This window comes from Micromys minutus (genome assembly GCF_963924665.1).
Source record: "Micromys minutus genome assembly, chromosome: 6".
Taxonomy (NCBI): domain Eukaryota; kingdom Metazoa; phylum Chordata; class Mammalia; order Rodentia; family Muridae; genus Micromys; species Micromys minutus.
In genome coordinates, this window is record NC_137975.1 from 9,319,904 (window position 1) to 9,336,400 (window position 16,497).

Here is a 16,497-nt window from a genome sequence, read left to right on the forward strand (position 1 = left end):
GTATTTAGTATAAATTTACCTGTTTCTATTCTACTTGTTTGAACCCTAAATTGAAAACTTTAAGTGATTAGACATTTTATTAGATGCCCCTTTTAATTTGATCTAAAAATATAGTTTTCACCCATAAGTATTTTAAAATATTAAACTTCTTAAATGACATTTTAACATCCATCATATCTTTGTGTTGATTTTATATGTATGCTTAATCTTTATCCAAACTACTGAACATTATGTTCAGTTTTACAATGATTAGTCTTTTTTTTCCAGCAACTCACTAATTTATTGTTGTAGATACCTTTCCAGAAAGCAGTTAATTAGGGACTTAAACATCCCTGTCCTGACTTGGACTTTGCCATGTAGCAGGCTCTGTTTGCACTTCAATGACCCTGTGTTCCTAAGATGTCCACTGGAGATAGTGCACTAACAGGGAGCAGACAGCACAAGCTGCCTACCTTCTTGAATAAAGAGAGAAAGACCTGGGTCCATAAATGCAAAATAAAGTAGTGATAAAACAGACTGGGGCATTTCTTCTGATCTCAAAGCACTGATGGGCTGCTACAAAAAAAGAAATTATGGTGATTTCTGTTTGTTTTCTATTTTTCATATGTATGCATATTAGACAAGTGTGAGTACAGAGTTTTTCTTTTGTATGTATGTGGGCATACATACTTGTGGATAGATGTGCATGTCTATACTTCTGCCAGTGGAGGACCACCACTGATGTTGGTAATCATCCTCCATTGCTTTTCCTCTTTATTTATAAAGTATGGGTCTCTTGGTTTATCCCATTACTCAGTAAGCTATGGAGTCTTGTAAAACACTTTGTACTGAAATCCTCAGTTTGTACTGTCCAGGGCTGGAATTACAGTGAACCACCACTCCCAGCAGACATTTACTAGGGTTTCTAGTGATCCGAAATCTTGTCCTAGACCTTGCATAACAAGAACGTAGACTGATGAGCCATTGCCCCATCTCCCATATATTTCAACAGAAAAATATCTTCACTATTAAAGTAAATAAAATAGAAAAAGAAATACTTAAAAAGTCATAGAACAGGAAGATACCCTCAAAGTTTATACTTTGGAGATTTGACTAAATCCAAATTGGCAAAACAAAGGGTCCAAAGTCAGAGAATATGGCTTATGAAATGAGGAGACTGTTCAACTCTTCCTACATTGAGAGAGATAAACAGTGAGTGACTTACAGAGGTGGTTCAGTGTGTCGGGTGTTTGCCACATAATATGAAAATCTGAGTGTGGATCTCCAAAACTTCCATAAAGCCAGACTATCTATAACTTTATATAAGTTTTTACTGTAGGTTGAGAAACAGACATGAGAGAATCTCCAAAGGCTCACAGGCTGGTTACTCAGAGATATTCAGTGGCAAATGAGATACACCGTGTGAAGCAAAATAGAAGGTGAACACTGAAGTTCAAGACTGTCTCTGAACTCCAAAGATGCATCTTCATACTCAGAAATATAATTGTGCCTATTAGTCATAAATTGTAGCAGGAGTTTAAGTTAGCACATCTTTTAAAGATGTTGAACTAGCAGCAAACATCAAATCTTACACTGCTGCTAAACTAACATTCCTTCTGTGTTAATAAATTGCATCATGTCATAAAGAGTCCTGGAGGGGCTGCTTCTAGCCTTGTCAGCCAACTTGTCCCTGCCTCCCTTCAAACTGGGAACCAGTTCCTCCAGGTTGGGTTGGTACTATCTCCTCCTGTGTACTTAGCCTCTTGTCTGTGTTTATGTGCTCATCTCTTGTAAGTATTATTCCTGGAAGACAACAACATTAAAGATCCAGAAGTTCCACCTCCCTCCATATCTTCTCTTTATTTGACCATGATGAGTACTGCTATATCATAGTGTCCTTAAGAGGAAGGGAAGGAAGATATGGGGATATTTATGATGGCATTAACATAATCTGACGATGCTGAGAATTGGAAGCTCGTGGAACACGTAGATAATAAATCAACAAGCAGAAACAGATATTAATTTACAAGCCCTACTTTCCAAGTATGTTATGTGTAAAGTCCCCATTTCAGCTCCTGCTGGAAGCCAGACATTTTTACTCAGTGAGACAAAGAGCACCATCTGTCCATACTGAAGTTAGGAGTGAGCAGTCTACAGGGAGATTAGCTATGCCTGATCCCTGAAGGTCATCCAGTGTCACCTGTGCCCAGGTGATTACAGATGGGGTTAAGGATGACACAGTGTAATGAAAGGATACACTTAGATATCATATTCTTATGGGTGGGGACATATATGATTTTCATAAACTAAAATTATCGTACTGAGGCTTAAATGATGTTTTCTCGTGTGAGGGTGTTTGCTGTCAAGCCTGATAGCTAGAGTTAGATCCTGGCACACACATGACATACACATGCATATTTACACACACCCAGTCTCTCTCTAACCCTCCCTCTCCCTCTCCCCTCCCCACACTTTATAAAGATTTAGAAGTTTCAGTAATGAGAGCTTCCTTTTAATGTTGATACAAAATTTGTGTGATAGTGGCAGCCATTACCTTTTTGGTGGAGCGACTCAATTCATACAGTAGGCAGTCAAGAGTTGCAACTGGTATGGTTATGCTTTTGTTGATGTTGCTGTTGTTTTCTCTTGTGTACACAGACACACTCTTTATGGCCACTGGATTGCTCCAAAGTTGGGTCAAGATCTGCATTTTTCATTCATAAACCTCAAAAAAAGTGTGTGTGTGTGTGTGTGTGTGTGTGTGTGTGTGTGTGTATGTGTGTGTGTGTGTGTGTTTAATTGTTTTGTTTTTTTAATGTGGAAACTTCTTTTCAATCTCATTCCTGTGGTCATTAGTATAAACATTCATGTCACCATGCAATTGCTGATGATCTGGAATCCTGGGAAAGATTATATTTCCTGTTAAGAAGTGGGGTCCAGAACTGAGTTCTGGAACCAGAGAAAAACTTCATGCATGACTCCTGGTTAATTTACAATAGTATGCACAGTAGAGGAATAGCTTAGGTGGGGTTTGTTTGAGGGAACCTCAGGTAAGCAGCATCAGTGTTGTTGATGGGTGGGATTCAAAGATGCTGTAGTTAATACTCCATTCCTTCTTCTTCACTGTACAGATGACAGCAAAGCCCGGCTCAGCAGCACTGTGCCTTCAGTCATCCTGGGTAGCCTTCTGGATGACCAGCACTGGCACTCAGTTCTCTTGGAGCGCGTGGGCAAGCAGGCAAACTTCACTGTGGACAGGAACACACAGCACTTCCGGACCAAGGGTGAGACTGATGCCCTGGACATTGACTATGAGGTGAGTCAATTCTCCCCACAGGTTTGCAGGAATGAGAGAGAGGTCTGTTAATAAGATGTTTAAGTACCTCCATCTAGGGTAGGTTACAAGGGAGGAGTCTCTCAGGAAGATCTGCACTGTGGTCTGGAAATGCTTTGGTGAAGCATTGTTTTTGTGATCAAATGTATAAGTTAAAAACCAATATTTTTTTGTTTACTCTCTGTGGGTATGTGTGTATGTATGTATGTATGTATGTATGTATACATGTATATATGTGTATATCCTGGTATAATTTCTGTTGCTCCATCAGAAAAAGCTGACAACAATGGTTTATCTGGCTGGGGAATCCTGATTAGAATCCATCATTTCAGAGAAGTCAAAGCAAGAACTCAAACCCTAGCCAGTCACATGACATCCACAGTGAGGAGAAAAGAAAATGATTATATTTTCTCTCTTGTTTATTCTCAAGGAACTTTTTTTACATTTATGCAGTCCAGGGCCCAACACATGTATAGAGTGATTCTCCCTACCTCAATCAACAATCAAGAGTCTCCTGTAAATGGAATATAGATCAGTCTAAAATAGACTCAACTGATTCTCTTCCCAGGTGATTTTAAGTTGTAGCAAGTGAACCTTTAAATCTAACCATAAAAATGTGCATGTGTCATTAAGTGTGTACATATACGTTGTGTGTGTGTGTGTGTGTGTGTGTGTGTGTGGTGAGAGAGAGAGAGAGAGAGAGAGAGAGAGAGAGAGAGAGAGAGAGAGAGAGATTCTGTGTGCATACATGTAGATTTATATGGACTTATAGCCTCCCAGCATTACTGTTTCTTGATTACATATAACCACACATTCTGAACAAACAGGGCTAATGACACATGGATATCATTCATTTCAAAATGCAAGATACCAGGTAGGAATTTTTAAATTGGTGACCATGGAAAACCTTTACATATCCATAAATTTCTTATGAAAATTTGTTTAATTGATTGAAGAAACAAAATAGATCACAGAGAATTAGATTTACCTCAAAGCACAGAGACATATTAAAAGGACATAAAGGCAACATTAAGAAAAAGAAAACCATAAAGTACTTATTCATTCTCACCATTTTTTTCCTAAATAGTTTAATGTCCAAGGTCAGTGTTATAAAATCTATTCTATTACCTAATTTACTATTGATTGACTAGCCATGTGTGATCTCATTATTGGATAGTTTATGAGTTCCCAACTGTGAGACATTGAAATGATTGACAGGAAAGGGCAACTCAGATGGGTCCTTCAGGTTATGAAGTTGGAATTTTTTTTTAGGTGTGCCTTGCCTCATGAAAAAACAATTCATAAGGGTGAAAAGTCTTCAAATGTTCCTCTCAATCAATGGCACCTTCAGGAGCCTCAAAATTTTGACTGAATTTGCAGACAGGTTGCTCTAGACATCATGAAATAAGACAAATTGAGGATGGTGGCAGACACCAGCTGCACTGGATGACAAAAATTCTGTGTGAGAAGTTTCTGTCCTTGAAGATGAACTCAAAAGAGGTATAAGTAAGAAAAATATTTTTGGGGTGGAGAGCAATATTCTATTTAGCTCTTTTCCACCGAGAAGCTGGTATGAACCTAAAAACTTAAAGTTTCAGTTACTCATAAACAAAACCATTGCTGCTCTTAGAGTGAGCTGAGCTAAACTAAATGTTCTCAATTGAGGAATATCAAATGGCTGAGAAGCATCTAAGGAAGTGCTCCACATCACTAGCCATCAGGGAAATGCAAATCAAAACAACCCTGAGATTCCACCTCATACCAACCAGAATGGCTAAGATCAAAAATTCAGATGACAGCAGATGCTGCTGAGGATGTGGAAAAAGAGGAACACTTCTCCACTGTTGGTGGGATTGTAAACTGGTACAACCACTCTGGAAATCAGTCTGGCGGTTCCTCAGAAAATTGGACATAGTACTACCTGAAGACCCAGTTTTTCCACTTCTGGGAATATACCCCAGAGATGCTCCAATATACAACAAAGACACCTGCACCACAATGTTCATAGCTGCTCTATTTATAATAGCCAGAAGCTGGAAATAACCCAGATGTCCTTCAGTAGATGAATGGATACAAAAACTGTGGTATATTTACACAATGGAATACTACTCAGCTATCAGAAACAATGACTTTATGAAATTCTTAAGAAAATGAATGCATCTAGAGCATATCATCCTGAGTGAGGTAACCCAGTCACAAAAGAACAGACATAATATGCAGTCAATGATAATTTGATACTAACCCCAGAAAGCTCTGAATACCCCAGAAATAACAGACTATATAAAGTTCAAGAAAAACAAAGGAAAAGAAAGAAAAATCATTGTGCTTAATCTTTACATACCAAGAAAACTTTGACTACTTCTAGGTTACATCTTCTTTTACTTGTACTTTATGGTCATTGTAACTAGTAAGATCTTAAGGCACACTATCAAACCTTTAAAAAAAAAATCAAGTTCTGACAAAAATGTATTCATATACTGTTATGCAAAAATGCTTTTAAAATCTGTACATTTATCTTTGCTTTTTAAAATAAAGTTTTTCAATTGAAATAAAGAAATATAAATAAAATAATAATAATAATAATAATAATAATAATAATAATAATAATAATAATAGAAATAGCTGAACACTGCTGTCCATACTGAGGGTGGTTACCATCAAAATATTTTCTGTTAAATAGAAACCACCCTCTATCCTCTGACCTGAGCCCTGCTTACACATGAGATGTGGACTCCTACAGTTAGGACCTGCTCTCAGACTATTTCAGTATATTTTTCCTCTGTTATATTTTATATTGGGGCTGATTGTATTAATCAGTTTTATCTTTATTTACCAGCTTTATCAAAATGTGTGACTACTTGCCTGAAAATGTGGTAGCTAATGATCTTTCTTTTATGCCTTACAGTGTTTTTAATGTGAAATGCTCACATTTTTATTATTGATCTCCAGGTACTGGAACTGATTGGGAAGGATTAGGAGATGTGGTCTTGTTGAAAGAGGTGTGTCATTGGGGGTAGTGCTTTAAGATTAAAAAAAAAAATCCAAGCCATTTCCAACTAGCTTAGTCTTTCTCCCTATTCTTATGTAGAAAAACTAAGTTTAGCTAGTGCAAACTTCTCATCCCTGGCTGTCCTCTGCTGTGCTCCACTCCGTGATGACCCCGGTCTCTAAATAATTGAACCATGATTCCCAATAAACTCTTGTATTTATTCCTTTTTCTATAATTTTCCAAGGTCATAGTATCTTATCACAGCAGTGCCAAGGTAACTAAGACAGAATTATGGATTTCACCAAGAAACTGTAATGTATTTAGTGGATCACCTAGAATGGCCTTTGCCATCCTAAAGAGTTTGCATCTATCTGTTTCCCAGATAGAACACAGATCAAACCTTACAAAATGCTATCAAACAGGGAGAAGCAGAGAAAGGACAAACAGTTCCTAGGAATGTCTTTCGAGCACATCACTAAAATTATGAACTCTAAATGATGGAGCTAAATGAAAGCCTTGCTCTATCCCCCAAGAAGAAGTTTAGAAATAACTCAAGCAAGAAGAAGTTTAGAAATATACATTTTAGGACATTTGTTGTCTGATATCTTAGTAGGTCAAAAAGTCTTTCCTATTCAAGATTCATGGGATCATTTAAAAATACATGGTTATATCAGCTTTTCCATAAACACTAGGAATAAAATTCATAAAAATAAATGCAAATTAAAAGAAAATAATTAAAAAATTTATTTAAAAAACCCTAAAGTAGATTTAACTAAAAGATCTGAATACTTTGTAATAAACAGGGGAGGACTCCGTAAATTACATACTGTTCTTGAAGTAAACCCAAGCTGAACTTGCAGCATACAAAAGAGTAGCTTTTAACTTTGTACAAATCTAGCTCCAGAGGATCTGATGCTGTCTTTGGAACAACTCTGCTCATATAGATGCTTTCTGTATGACTCACAATAGATAAATCATGAAAGTTATTATCTACAAGGATTGTCATTGATGGCTTACACACTGTTCTCACTTGTTCTGTTAATGGAAAAGGTGTTCAAATGCATAATTTGGGTTTTCTTCTTGACTTTCAACCTGAAATTCTTAGGAAAATGTCATAGCTTTGGCACCCATTCTACAAGGCCGAATTTTAGCTTCTGCCTTTTTACTGAGTGAGAATCTTACAGATCTGATCTCTGTTTAGCTATCCAGTGTCCATTTCTGTATCTACGATCAACCTAAAGTTTTAAGAATGTCATCAGATAACATTCAAGACCTATAGCAGGGACTTCTAACTTTCTTGTATCTTATTGATTGTCCCTTCAAATTTCTTTGATATATGAATTTTTTTCTATTACCATTCTGGCACACGGCATTAGAGGCAATGAGTATCCGTGTGTTGGCTCAGAGTTACTCATATTTGGAATCATAATAAATTACCTCATATTCCTTTCAGGTGACTCTTTTCCTTGGGTAATTCATCAGTGTGGAGCTCTGAGCACCATATAATTATGCACACACATGTATGAATACTCACATGCACACATATTCAATTTACATCTTGCTCACTGCCTTCTTCCCGGTGAGCTTATTCCACAACACTTTCCCAATCACTCCCATTTTTCTTCTGAGCTTGTGGAGACCTCTCTGGATTTTGCCCAATCCTGGCACAACATGTCTCTCTGAAGCTAGGTGCATCCTTTTTCTACTGAGTCAAGACAAGGTAGCCCACCTAAAACAACATATCCCACACACAGGCAGTGGATTTTCAATTAACATATGTTCCAGTTATTTAGGAACCATATACATACCGTCTACTACATATGAAAAGGACACATGCTAATATGTATTAAAAGTAAAAAATGACATTAAACATGGCAATCTTTTAATGTTGACATCATATCAAGGAACCCCATTCCACCCCTTTACTGTTCTTTCAGTGCTAGAGCCTAAAATTAAGGGCGGCATGCAGCTTAGGCAAGCATGCAACCACTCAACATCTGCCCCAGATAGGATGGGTTTGGAGGGTTCACTATGGCAGGGTTGCATGTGATCTTCCTGTTCTGCCTAAAAAGCTGCTGAAGTTATAGCACACCAAGCCTGAATTTAGTTTTTTTTTTAATCAGCATTCACAAAAGCAACTTAAAATACAGTGTTTTGTTTTATTCAATTTTCTGCTAAAATGTTGAAAGCATAGCTTCATTAGCCTTCCAATTCAAGTAGAGGTGGCTAATCAGACATGTTGAATACTGGGTGAATTACTGCAGTCATCAGTAAAATAATAGAAAATTATCCAGGCTCTCTTAGAAATACACAGAGCCTGGGGCAAGAATACAAATGGAGAGCCACATTTCTATTCTAAATATTTAAAGGGTTACAAATTAAGCAAAGAATTCATTCAATAAAATGTATTAAACTCTACTAGCATGATAGAATTACTTTCACAGGGGCACTGTACCATGTCCAGCGCTGTTCATTCTGTGTACACTCCCTCGTATCATCAGAAGAACAGATAGGAGGAGATTTTTATTGTAGTTTCACACTTAGTCCAAAGACTCATAGTTGTTGGGAAGGTCAGGGTGCAAAACAGTAATGACACATACGTGATCTTTTCAACTGCCCCATGAACATTGCTCATAGCAAGCAGGACATAGTCTGTGAATGAACAGATAAATACTATGTCCATAGCAGGGCCCCTGTCTTCTCAGCATATGAAAACACTGAAGCAAAGACTTCCATCTAGTTCTTTTCTAGAGAAAAAAAATGTATACAACTTGATCAATTGGCCAAAGAACCTAGTGACTTATATATAACGACAACATCCAAACATTTAGGTTAGACATACTTGTGACTGGTTTGTCCCCAGTGCTCCGATTCTGTGAAAGATAACCATGTACTCACATAGGATGATGAGCCACAGGCAATGTTCATGCTCTGGCTTGCATTCATTCTCAAGTGCAAGACATGGTCACTCATGGGAAAGTGTGGTGCTCTGTGGGAGTGCTGGAGTGGTCTATTTGTACGACTAAGACCCCCTGGCAGAATCTGTTACTCAATGCTTTGCCTTCTGGTTTTTCTCTGCAAGGGCTGTAACAGGCTCTCAAAGAGCATGGATCTGATCATTGTCTGTGTCCAGGAAAATGTGGCCAATGGCCAGGTCAGGCTAATGGGCTGATAGCATGCTTAGGCTATGGAACTCTGAGTTTTCTTAAAAATAGGACTGAGCTGAGGAGATGACTCAGTCCTAAGTTGCTTGTCATTCAAGAATAAAAATTCAGCATCAGGAGTGTTCGGTGCTGTGGTACACATTTGGAATCTCAGTGTTGTGGCAGCAGAAATAAGTGAATTCTTGGGACTCACTTGTCACCAATCTTGCTGAATCAGCAACTTTCAGGATAAAGGAGAGACACTATATATATTGGTTGCTTTCTATTGCTGTGAAAAGACACCACCACCAAGGAAAATTTAGGAGGGTAATTTTTTGTTTGTTTGATTGTTTTTGTTTGTTTGTTTTGTTTTGTTTATTTGGGGCTTACAGTGTAGGAGTTAGAGTCCAGATTTCTAATGATAAACATAACTTGGGTTATCCTTAATGAAGTTTCAAGTGACCCAGAGGAAATATAACTCAGGTGAAAAGCATTGCCTTTTACAAATGAGAATTTGTACTCCATCCTCTGGACATTCTATTTTGCATCCTCTGCTCTGATAAATACCATGACAGAAGCCCATTGAGGAGAGAAGGTTGTACTTCATTTCATTCCTTCAGGCAGCTGTCGATCACTGAATAAAGCAAAGTTAGAAACTCAAGCAGAGTCAATGAAGGAGCACTGCCTACTGGCTTGTTTTCCATGGCTTTATCAGCCTTCCTTCTTCATCAGCCCAGGACCACGTACCCGTGGGTGGCGCTGTTCACTGTGGCCTGTCTTGTCACAAACCAGTCATTAATCCAGAAAATGTCTCTAAGGACTTCATATAGGCCATTTGATGGAGGTGTTTTCCCAATTAAGTGTTCTTCCTAGATGACTCTGTGTGAAGCGGACAAAAAAATAAATAAAAGAAGAACACATTGATATTTAAAGAAATCCTGGTGAGCTGGAAAGCATTTAAAACTCAGTCCTGGGGAGGAAAATACAGATGAATTTGTCTCACTTGCCAGCCAGTGGTTTTAAGGGGCAATAGATGGCTTTTCTCCTAAGTGTTGTCTTCCTTTATATTTTATATGACACCCTTACGCAGTAAATATACAGTGAATTAGGAAGCATAATGACAGACTAAGGATGAACTTTATATTTTACTTTAAAAGGTACTAATTATCTTATGTTGTTTTCTATACACTTTGATGAGTTCTTTTAAATATTTGTAAATAACATTTGCTTCAAAAGCATATCTTATCTTATTCATATTAGTATAAACACACATTTGTGTATCTGTTCATGTGTATGCACTTGTGTTAACAGAAGGACATGTGCATGCATGTGGATTCCAGAAGAGAATATCTTTGACTCACATGTATCCATGTGTGAGCATGTGCATACTCACATATATAGAACCAAATTGATGTAAAATATTTTATTACATACTTATTCATTATTATGTGTACGAGTCTGTGGATATGTGTTTGTTATTGTGCACCTATGGAGGTCAGAGATCAGTTGGCAGAAAGGAGTTTATGCTTTTCTTCCAGCATTTGAATCCTAAGGATCAATTCATACCGTCAGGCTTTTTGGCAAGTGTTTTTATATACTTAGGTTTCTCAACAGCTCTCAAATCAATGTGTAAAAAAAAAGAAAACTTATCAGAAATTTAAGAGCACTGGTCTTGTTGTATGGTGCTACAAATTCATAAACTTTGACTTCCCCTTCAGTTGGACATAGGATGTCCATGTGGCTAAGAGACATGGAGTTTGGTTACATTTCAGAGGAGATAAAAAAGGAAGTCAAAAGCTCACATCTATTAGAGAATTTCCATCACCAAATTGACTACCAGAGCAAAGGCAAACCAAAATAGTAACATTTTTTGAGAAACTTTAAAATTGGGAACTTTATAATCAGAATTTCAACTGAGCTAGAGAAAAATTTAGTAAAAGAGTGAGGAAACTATTTCATGGAAGTAACATCAAAGATCAGAAAAAAAAAGATAGCTATGATAGAAAAGCAGGGTAACAAGGTCAAAGAAAAAGGAAAGCAAGGCATAGAGCTTCATGCATTTATCATCAAAGAGGGTGTTTTCCTGCAGTTCTTCTGACTGCAGCCTGTGACACCAGAAATTCCATCAGATTTCTGGAGAGAAGATACTGGCAAAGGCAAGCTGTGAATATAATATACAGTCTCTCTAGGTTCACCTGAGCCCAAGATCAAAGAAGGAAAACTGTGTAATTCATCAGGACACTAAAGTGACAAGGTGACAAAATTGTCAGGAAGCACAAGGCCAAAGAAGATCAAGAAGGAAATTGCTTCTCATGTTTTTGATCTAAGTCAACAAGTATTGTTTTGATCTCTGATTGAATCCCATACTCAGAATGGAGGAGGCTGTAGGGATACCTCATCTGATAAAGTGCATGCTGCACAAACAAAGATAGAAATCTTGCACGTCAACCCCATGACAAAAGTCAACTGACACAGTGACTTGTGGTCCAACACTGGAAAATGGAAATGAAAAGATACTGGGGCCTCTTGTCCTACCCAGTCCTGCCAAATTAGTAAGCACTGGTTCCGGCAAGAGACCCTGTCTCAAATAGTAAGGTGGAAGTTGGTTGAGGAAGATACTAAATGTTGGACCCTGGTCTCCACATGCATGCACATGTCCTTCTGTTAACACAAGTACATACACATGAACAGATACATAAATGTGTGTTATACTGATAATAATAAGATAAGATATGCTTTTGATGCAAATGTAATTTACAATATTTAAAAGAACTCATCAAAGTGTATAGAAAACAGCATAAGATAATTAGTACCTTTTAAAATAAAGGATAAAGAACAAGGTTAGTTTGTCATTATGCTTCCTAATTCACTGTATATTTACCGCGTAAGGGTGTCATATAAAATATAAAGGAAGACAACACTTAGGAGAAAAGCCATCTACTGCCCACTAAAACCCCTGGCTCACTCTGGGGTGCTATAAGCTGCTCTATAACATGTTTATGGTGAAAGGCAGTGAGGGGAAGGTTAAGAGAATTTACCTAAGGGAAGTTGTACAGCTAGGTGAGTGACCCAAGGAACAGAGTCACCTCAAATGAATAAGAGGTAATTTATTATGGTCCCAAATATGAGTACCCCTATTTCTCATTGCCTCTAATAGTGTGTGCCAGAAAGGTAATACAAAGAAATTCATATATCAAAGAAATTTGAATGGACAATCAATCAGATACAAGAAAGTCAGATGCTCAAGCTATAGGTCTTAAATGCTTTCTGATGACATTCTTAAAACTTTTGGTTGATGGCAGACACAAAAATGGACACTAGATAGCTAAATAGAGACCATATCTGTAAGATTCTCCAACAGTACAAAGGCAGAAGCTAAAATTCAGTCTTATAGAATGGTTGCCAAAGCAATGACATTGTCCTGAGAACTTCATGTTGAAAGTCAAGGAAAAAACCGAAATTATGCATTTGAACATCTGTCACATTAACGGAACAAGTTAGAACAGTGTGTAAGCCATCAATGACAATCCTTGTAGATAATAGCTTTCATAATTTATCTATTGTGAATCATACAAGAGACTGATTTGATCAGAGAGGTAACTAAAAAAATAAAAAAATCTTAACTTTTTGTATCAAATATTTCATATATCACATAAAAATCAAATATAAATGTCATGATTGTGATTACTAGTGTAGAATTCACTGTCTTCAATATGGTAACTTCTATGATATTAGGAAGTATTTAGAGAAATTGACATGTAATGAAGCAAGAAAAAATCAATCTATGAAACAGTTTACCAGAATGATCACCTGATATTAACCAAAGTCTCCAGTTTATAGTACAATCATAATTTCAAATTCTCCATTGGAAAACTTAAAGAAGAGGACATTTTTCCACTGGGACATCATCTGTGGTCAGGAAGTTTTTGTTGTTGGTGGTGTTGGGTTCTTTTCATTTTGTTTTGTTGTGTATGTATGTGTGTGTATGTATATGTTTGTGTATGTATGTGCCTCTGTGTGTACGTGTGTGTGTATGTGTGTGTGTGTGTGTGTGTGTGTATGTGTGTCTAATTTTGTGGTTTGTTGTTGTTGCTTGCTTTTGTTTTCACAAAATGCATTTAAAATTTCTCTGCTAATAGAAAAAGTGCTAAAAGTACAAATCAAGTATGAAATGGATCGTCATGGTCAAGTGTACCTCAGTTCAAATTTGACTTTTCCTTCCTTGTTGCATGAAGTCTGTTGTAAAATATAAGCCCATGCTTTTGAGGGATAAATGGAAATGTTTTGATTGTCTGACATTCATTCCACTGCTGTAATAAAACACTCTAACAAAGCAACTTAGATTAGAAAGGGTTTACTTGGTGTACACTTTCAGTCTTAATCCATCACTGAGGGACGTCAGGGCAGAAACTCATCTGGAACTTGAACAGAAACTTAGACCTCTCAGGGTTACACACAACTTGTTTCCTTAAACAGCCCAGATCTACATCCTTAGGCATGATAATGCCAAAATCGGCCCTCCCAGACAAGTAAGCAATCCAGATAATTTGTCATAAGCATAGTCACAGGCAAACGTGATCCAGGTAGTCCCACAGTTACCATTTCCAGTAATAATGCTAGATCCTTGACATCTAAAGTTACCTTAGACACTGCCTAATAATTAGTTTATGCTTATTAAAGCTCTTTACATAAATATGTCCTCATTTCTTTACCGTGGGCTATTATCAGCTTGGAGGCTGACCAGTGTGTCCTGCATCATCATCAAGACATGTCATTTACTTGTTCTACCTGGAAATGTCTCCGAGTAGCTTCAGCTGGATTGAGTCCAAGAAAATCGTTTGCAAACTTCTGGTGCTTTTGTATGGATTTTTTTTCTTTCTTCTTCATCTTTTTTGTTTGCCATGATGTGGTGCTGTCTGTGAGGTCAGTCTCATGACAATCCAGTTACCTGACATTCATGCATTTTCTGAGAGGCTCAGCATTTTAAACTTCTTTTCCTTTTCTCGTGCCTTTGGCAGACTCAGAAGAGTGACTAAATCTTATCCTCACAGCTCTCAGGAATTCCATATTGTGTGTCCCTTCCACCCCCAATGTTTTCCTCTAGAGCCATTTTGAATTCCAAAGCCACCTTAACAGTCTTGAAGCATAAGAACCTTGGCATAAATGCTTTCTTATCTACTTTATTTATTGGTAAGATAGAATAGAATTTAAGAAAAGAAGAGATTTGTTTAGCTCACTGTTTGAGGACACAGTCTATTATGTCAGGAAAGGAATATCAGCAGAAACTGAGGCAGTCATATTGCATCCACAGTCATAAAGTAGAGAGAGTCAAGTACTGTGTACAACTTTCGTTCTCTGTTTTTATTCAGTTAATGACTCCCCACCAGATGAATGTTCCTACCTTAATTTCACCGCTTCTGAAACCATCTCAATGAAACACGTAGATGTTTAGCCTATAGTGACTCTTCCTCCTGGTCAGTCAATATTAATGATCACTAGTGCTCCAGAGAGGATCAGCAAGGAAGTCCCCACAACCTCCCCTGCTGTGCTCCCATTCCTACCAAATCTTCCTTCAAACCTTCTACACAATAGTACAAGTCATTCTCTCTCTATGCAACATGAGATTGCACTTGTGTTATATTCATTGTTCTCTGCACTTTCCTTCTATAATATTTCTACCTTAAATCTTGTTATTGAAAAAAACAATGCTTTTGTATTTTGCTTTAGTCATTTCACGAACCATTCTACAACCAGTAATTTCTGTGTTTGAAAGAGAAGAAAAGTGTTTTGTGGTGTTTTTCTTTTTTGGTTTTGTTTGTTTAGTAATTGAAGGTGGCTAACATAAAACACATTTACCACTGGTTGTTCAAAAATCATTAAAGTAGAAGTTTCTTATATTAGTTTTACATCGTCAATTTAATTCTTCTAAAAATCACAAATAAGAAGAAACCTTTTAAAATTACAAATGCTAGAGGGTAAACTGGGGTTTAAAATGTAAATAAAAGTAATAACCAATAAAAATACAAAATGTTCACATTAAAACATTTAGATAATACATTGAGTGAAAAAATGATTTTATAAGTAAGTTATTAACATTTTCATGAATATTTTAATGTTTTTCAAAATTTACAAACTGTTATAAGATAAATGTCTTAGTTCTTAATAGACAAATCTTGGCATGAATAAAGAAATTAAAACTTAAATTGATTTGCTACTCAAAATATGCATACATCCATTTTAAGGGAAACAAGATAAGCAGTAATTCAAAAAGTTCACAGTCATTTTGTGGAGTTAAGATTCTGTGCAGGAATTCAACCTACTAACAATAAACTAAACACTTTTCTATGCTACAATGTTCATGTTTGAAAAAGGAATAAAAGTTCAGTTCACTGGTATTTACTATATGTCGATACAAATATAAATAATAACCAATGTACAGAATGAGTGGAAAAATATTTTCTTAGTGAGAAGTCACAGTCCCTGGATAATAGAAAAATAAAATGTTTATATTGTTGTTTCCATGCTATGTTTCTTCATTATTATTGATTAAAATTCTTTAAAATGTTTTAGCCAGGTCTTAGGAAATTGTGACCAGAAAAATAAAATAAAGTAAAAGTTTAGAAAATTAAATTAAAAAAAAAATGTTTTGTACACATCCCATGATTGTACTCCTCAAATTGAAAGAAATTACCTAAAAAGCATACACAAATATCTGGTCAGATAAAAACAAACCATTCAAATTTTAAAATACATGAAAGCATTTTAATGCTTTAGAGTGCAAAACAAGAGGAAACATAATAAATAGGATACAGCCCAATGATAGTAAGAAATATTAAAACTTTTTATATCTTATAAGATAAAAGTCTGGGGCCTGTGTTCATGTCTGACTAATGATAGGAGAGATGGAGAGACAATGCTATGGTTTAGGAGACGGTGTCTTCCTCTAATATTTTCCTTGCAAAAGAAAGGAGGTGAAGAGAGGCAGACAGAAGAAGACACAGAGGAGAACAGAGGGAAGAGAGAGGGTGTAGGCTGGGGAGATAGAGACAGAA

General features: G+C 36.7%; 1 protein-coding gene across 1 annotated transcript in view; it reads left to right on the top strand.

Annotated features, from left to right (window-relative positions):
* Window positions 1–16,497, top strand: part of LOC308421694 (contactin-associated protein like 5-1-like) — a gene marked incomplete at both ends in the record, with an annotated part of 497,826 nt that overhangs the window by 45,233 nt on the left and 436,096 nt on the right. Inside the window, one exon of the mRNA XM_080918133.1 lies at window positions 3,111–3,295. Coding sequence (XP_080774259.1) covers window positions 3,111–3,295 — 185 coding nt within the window. The remainder of the gene's footprint in view (window positions 1–3,110; window positions 3,296–16,497) is intronic.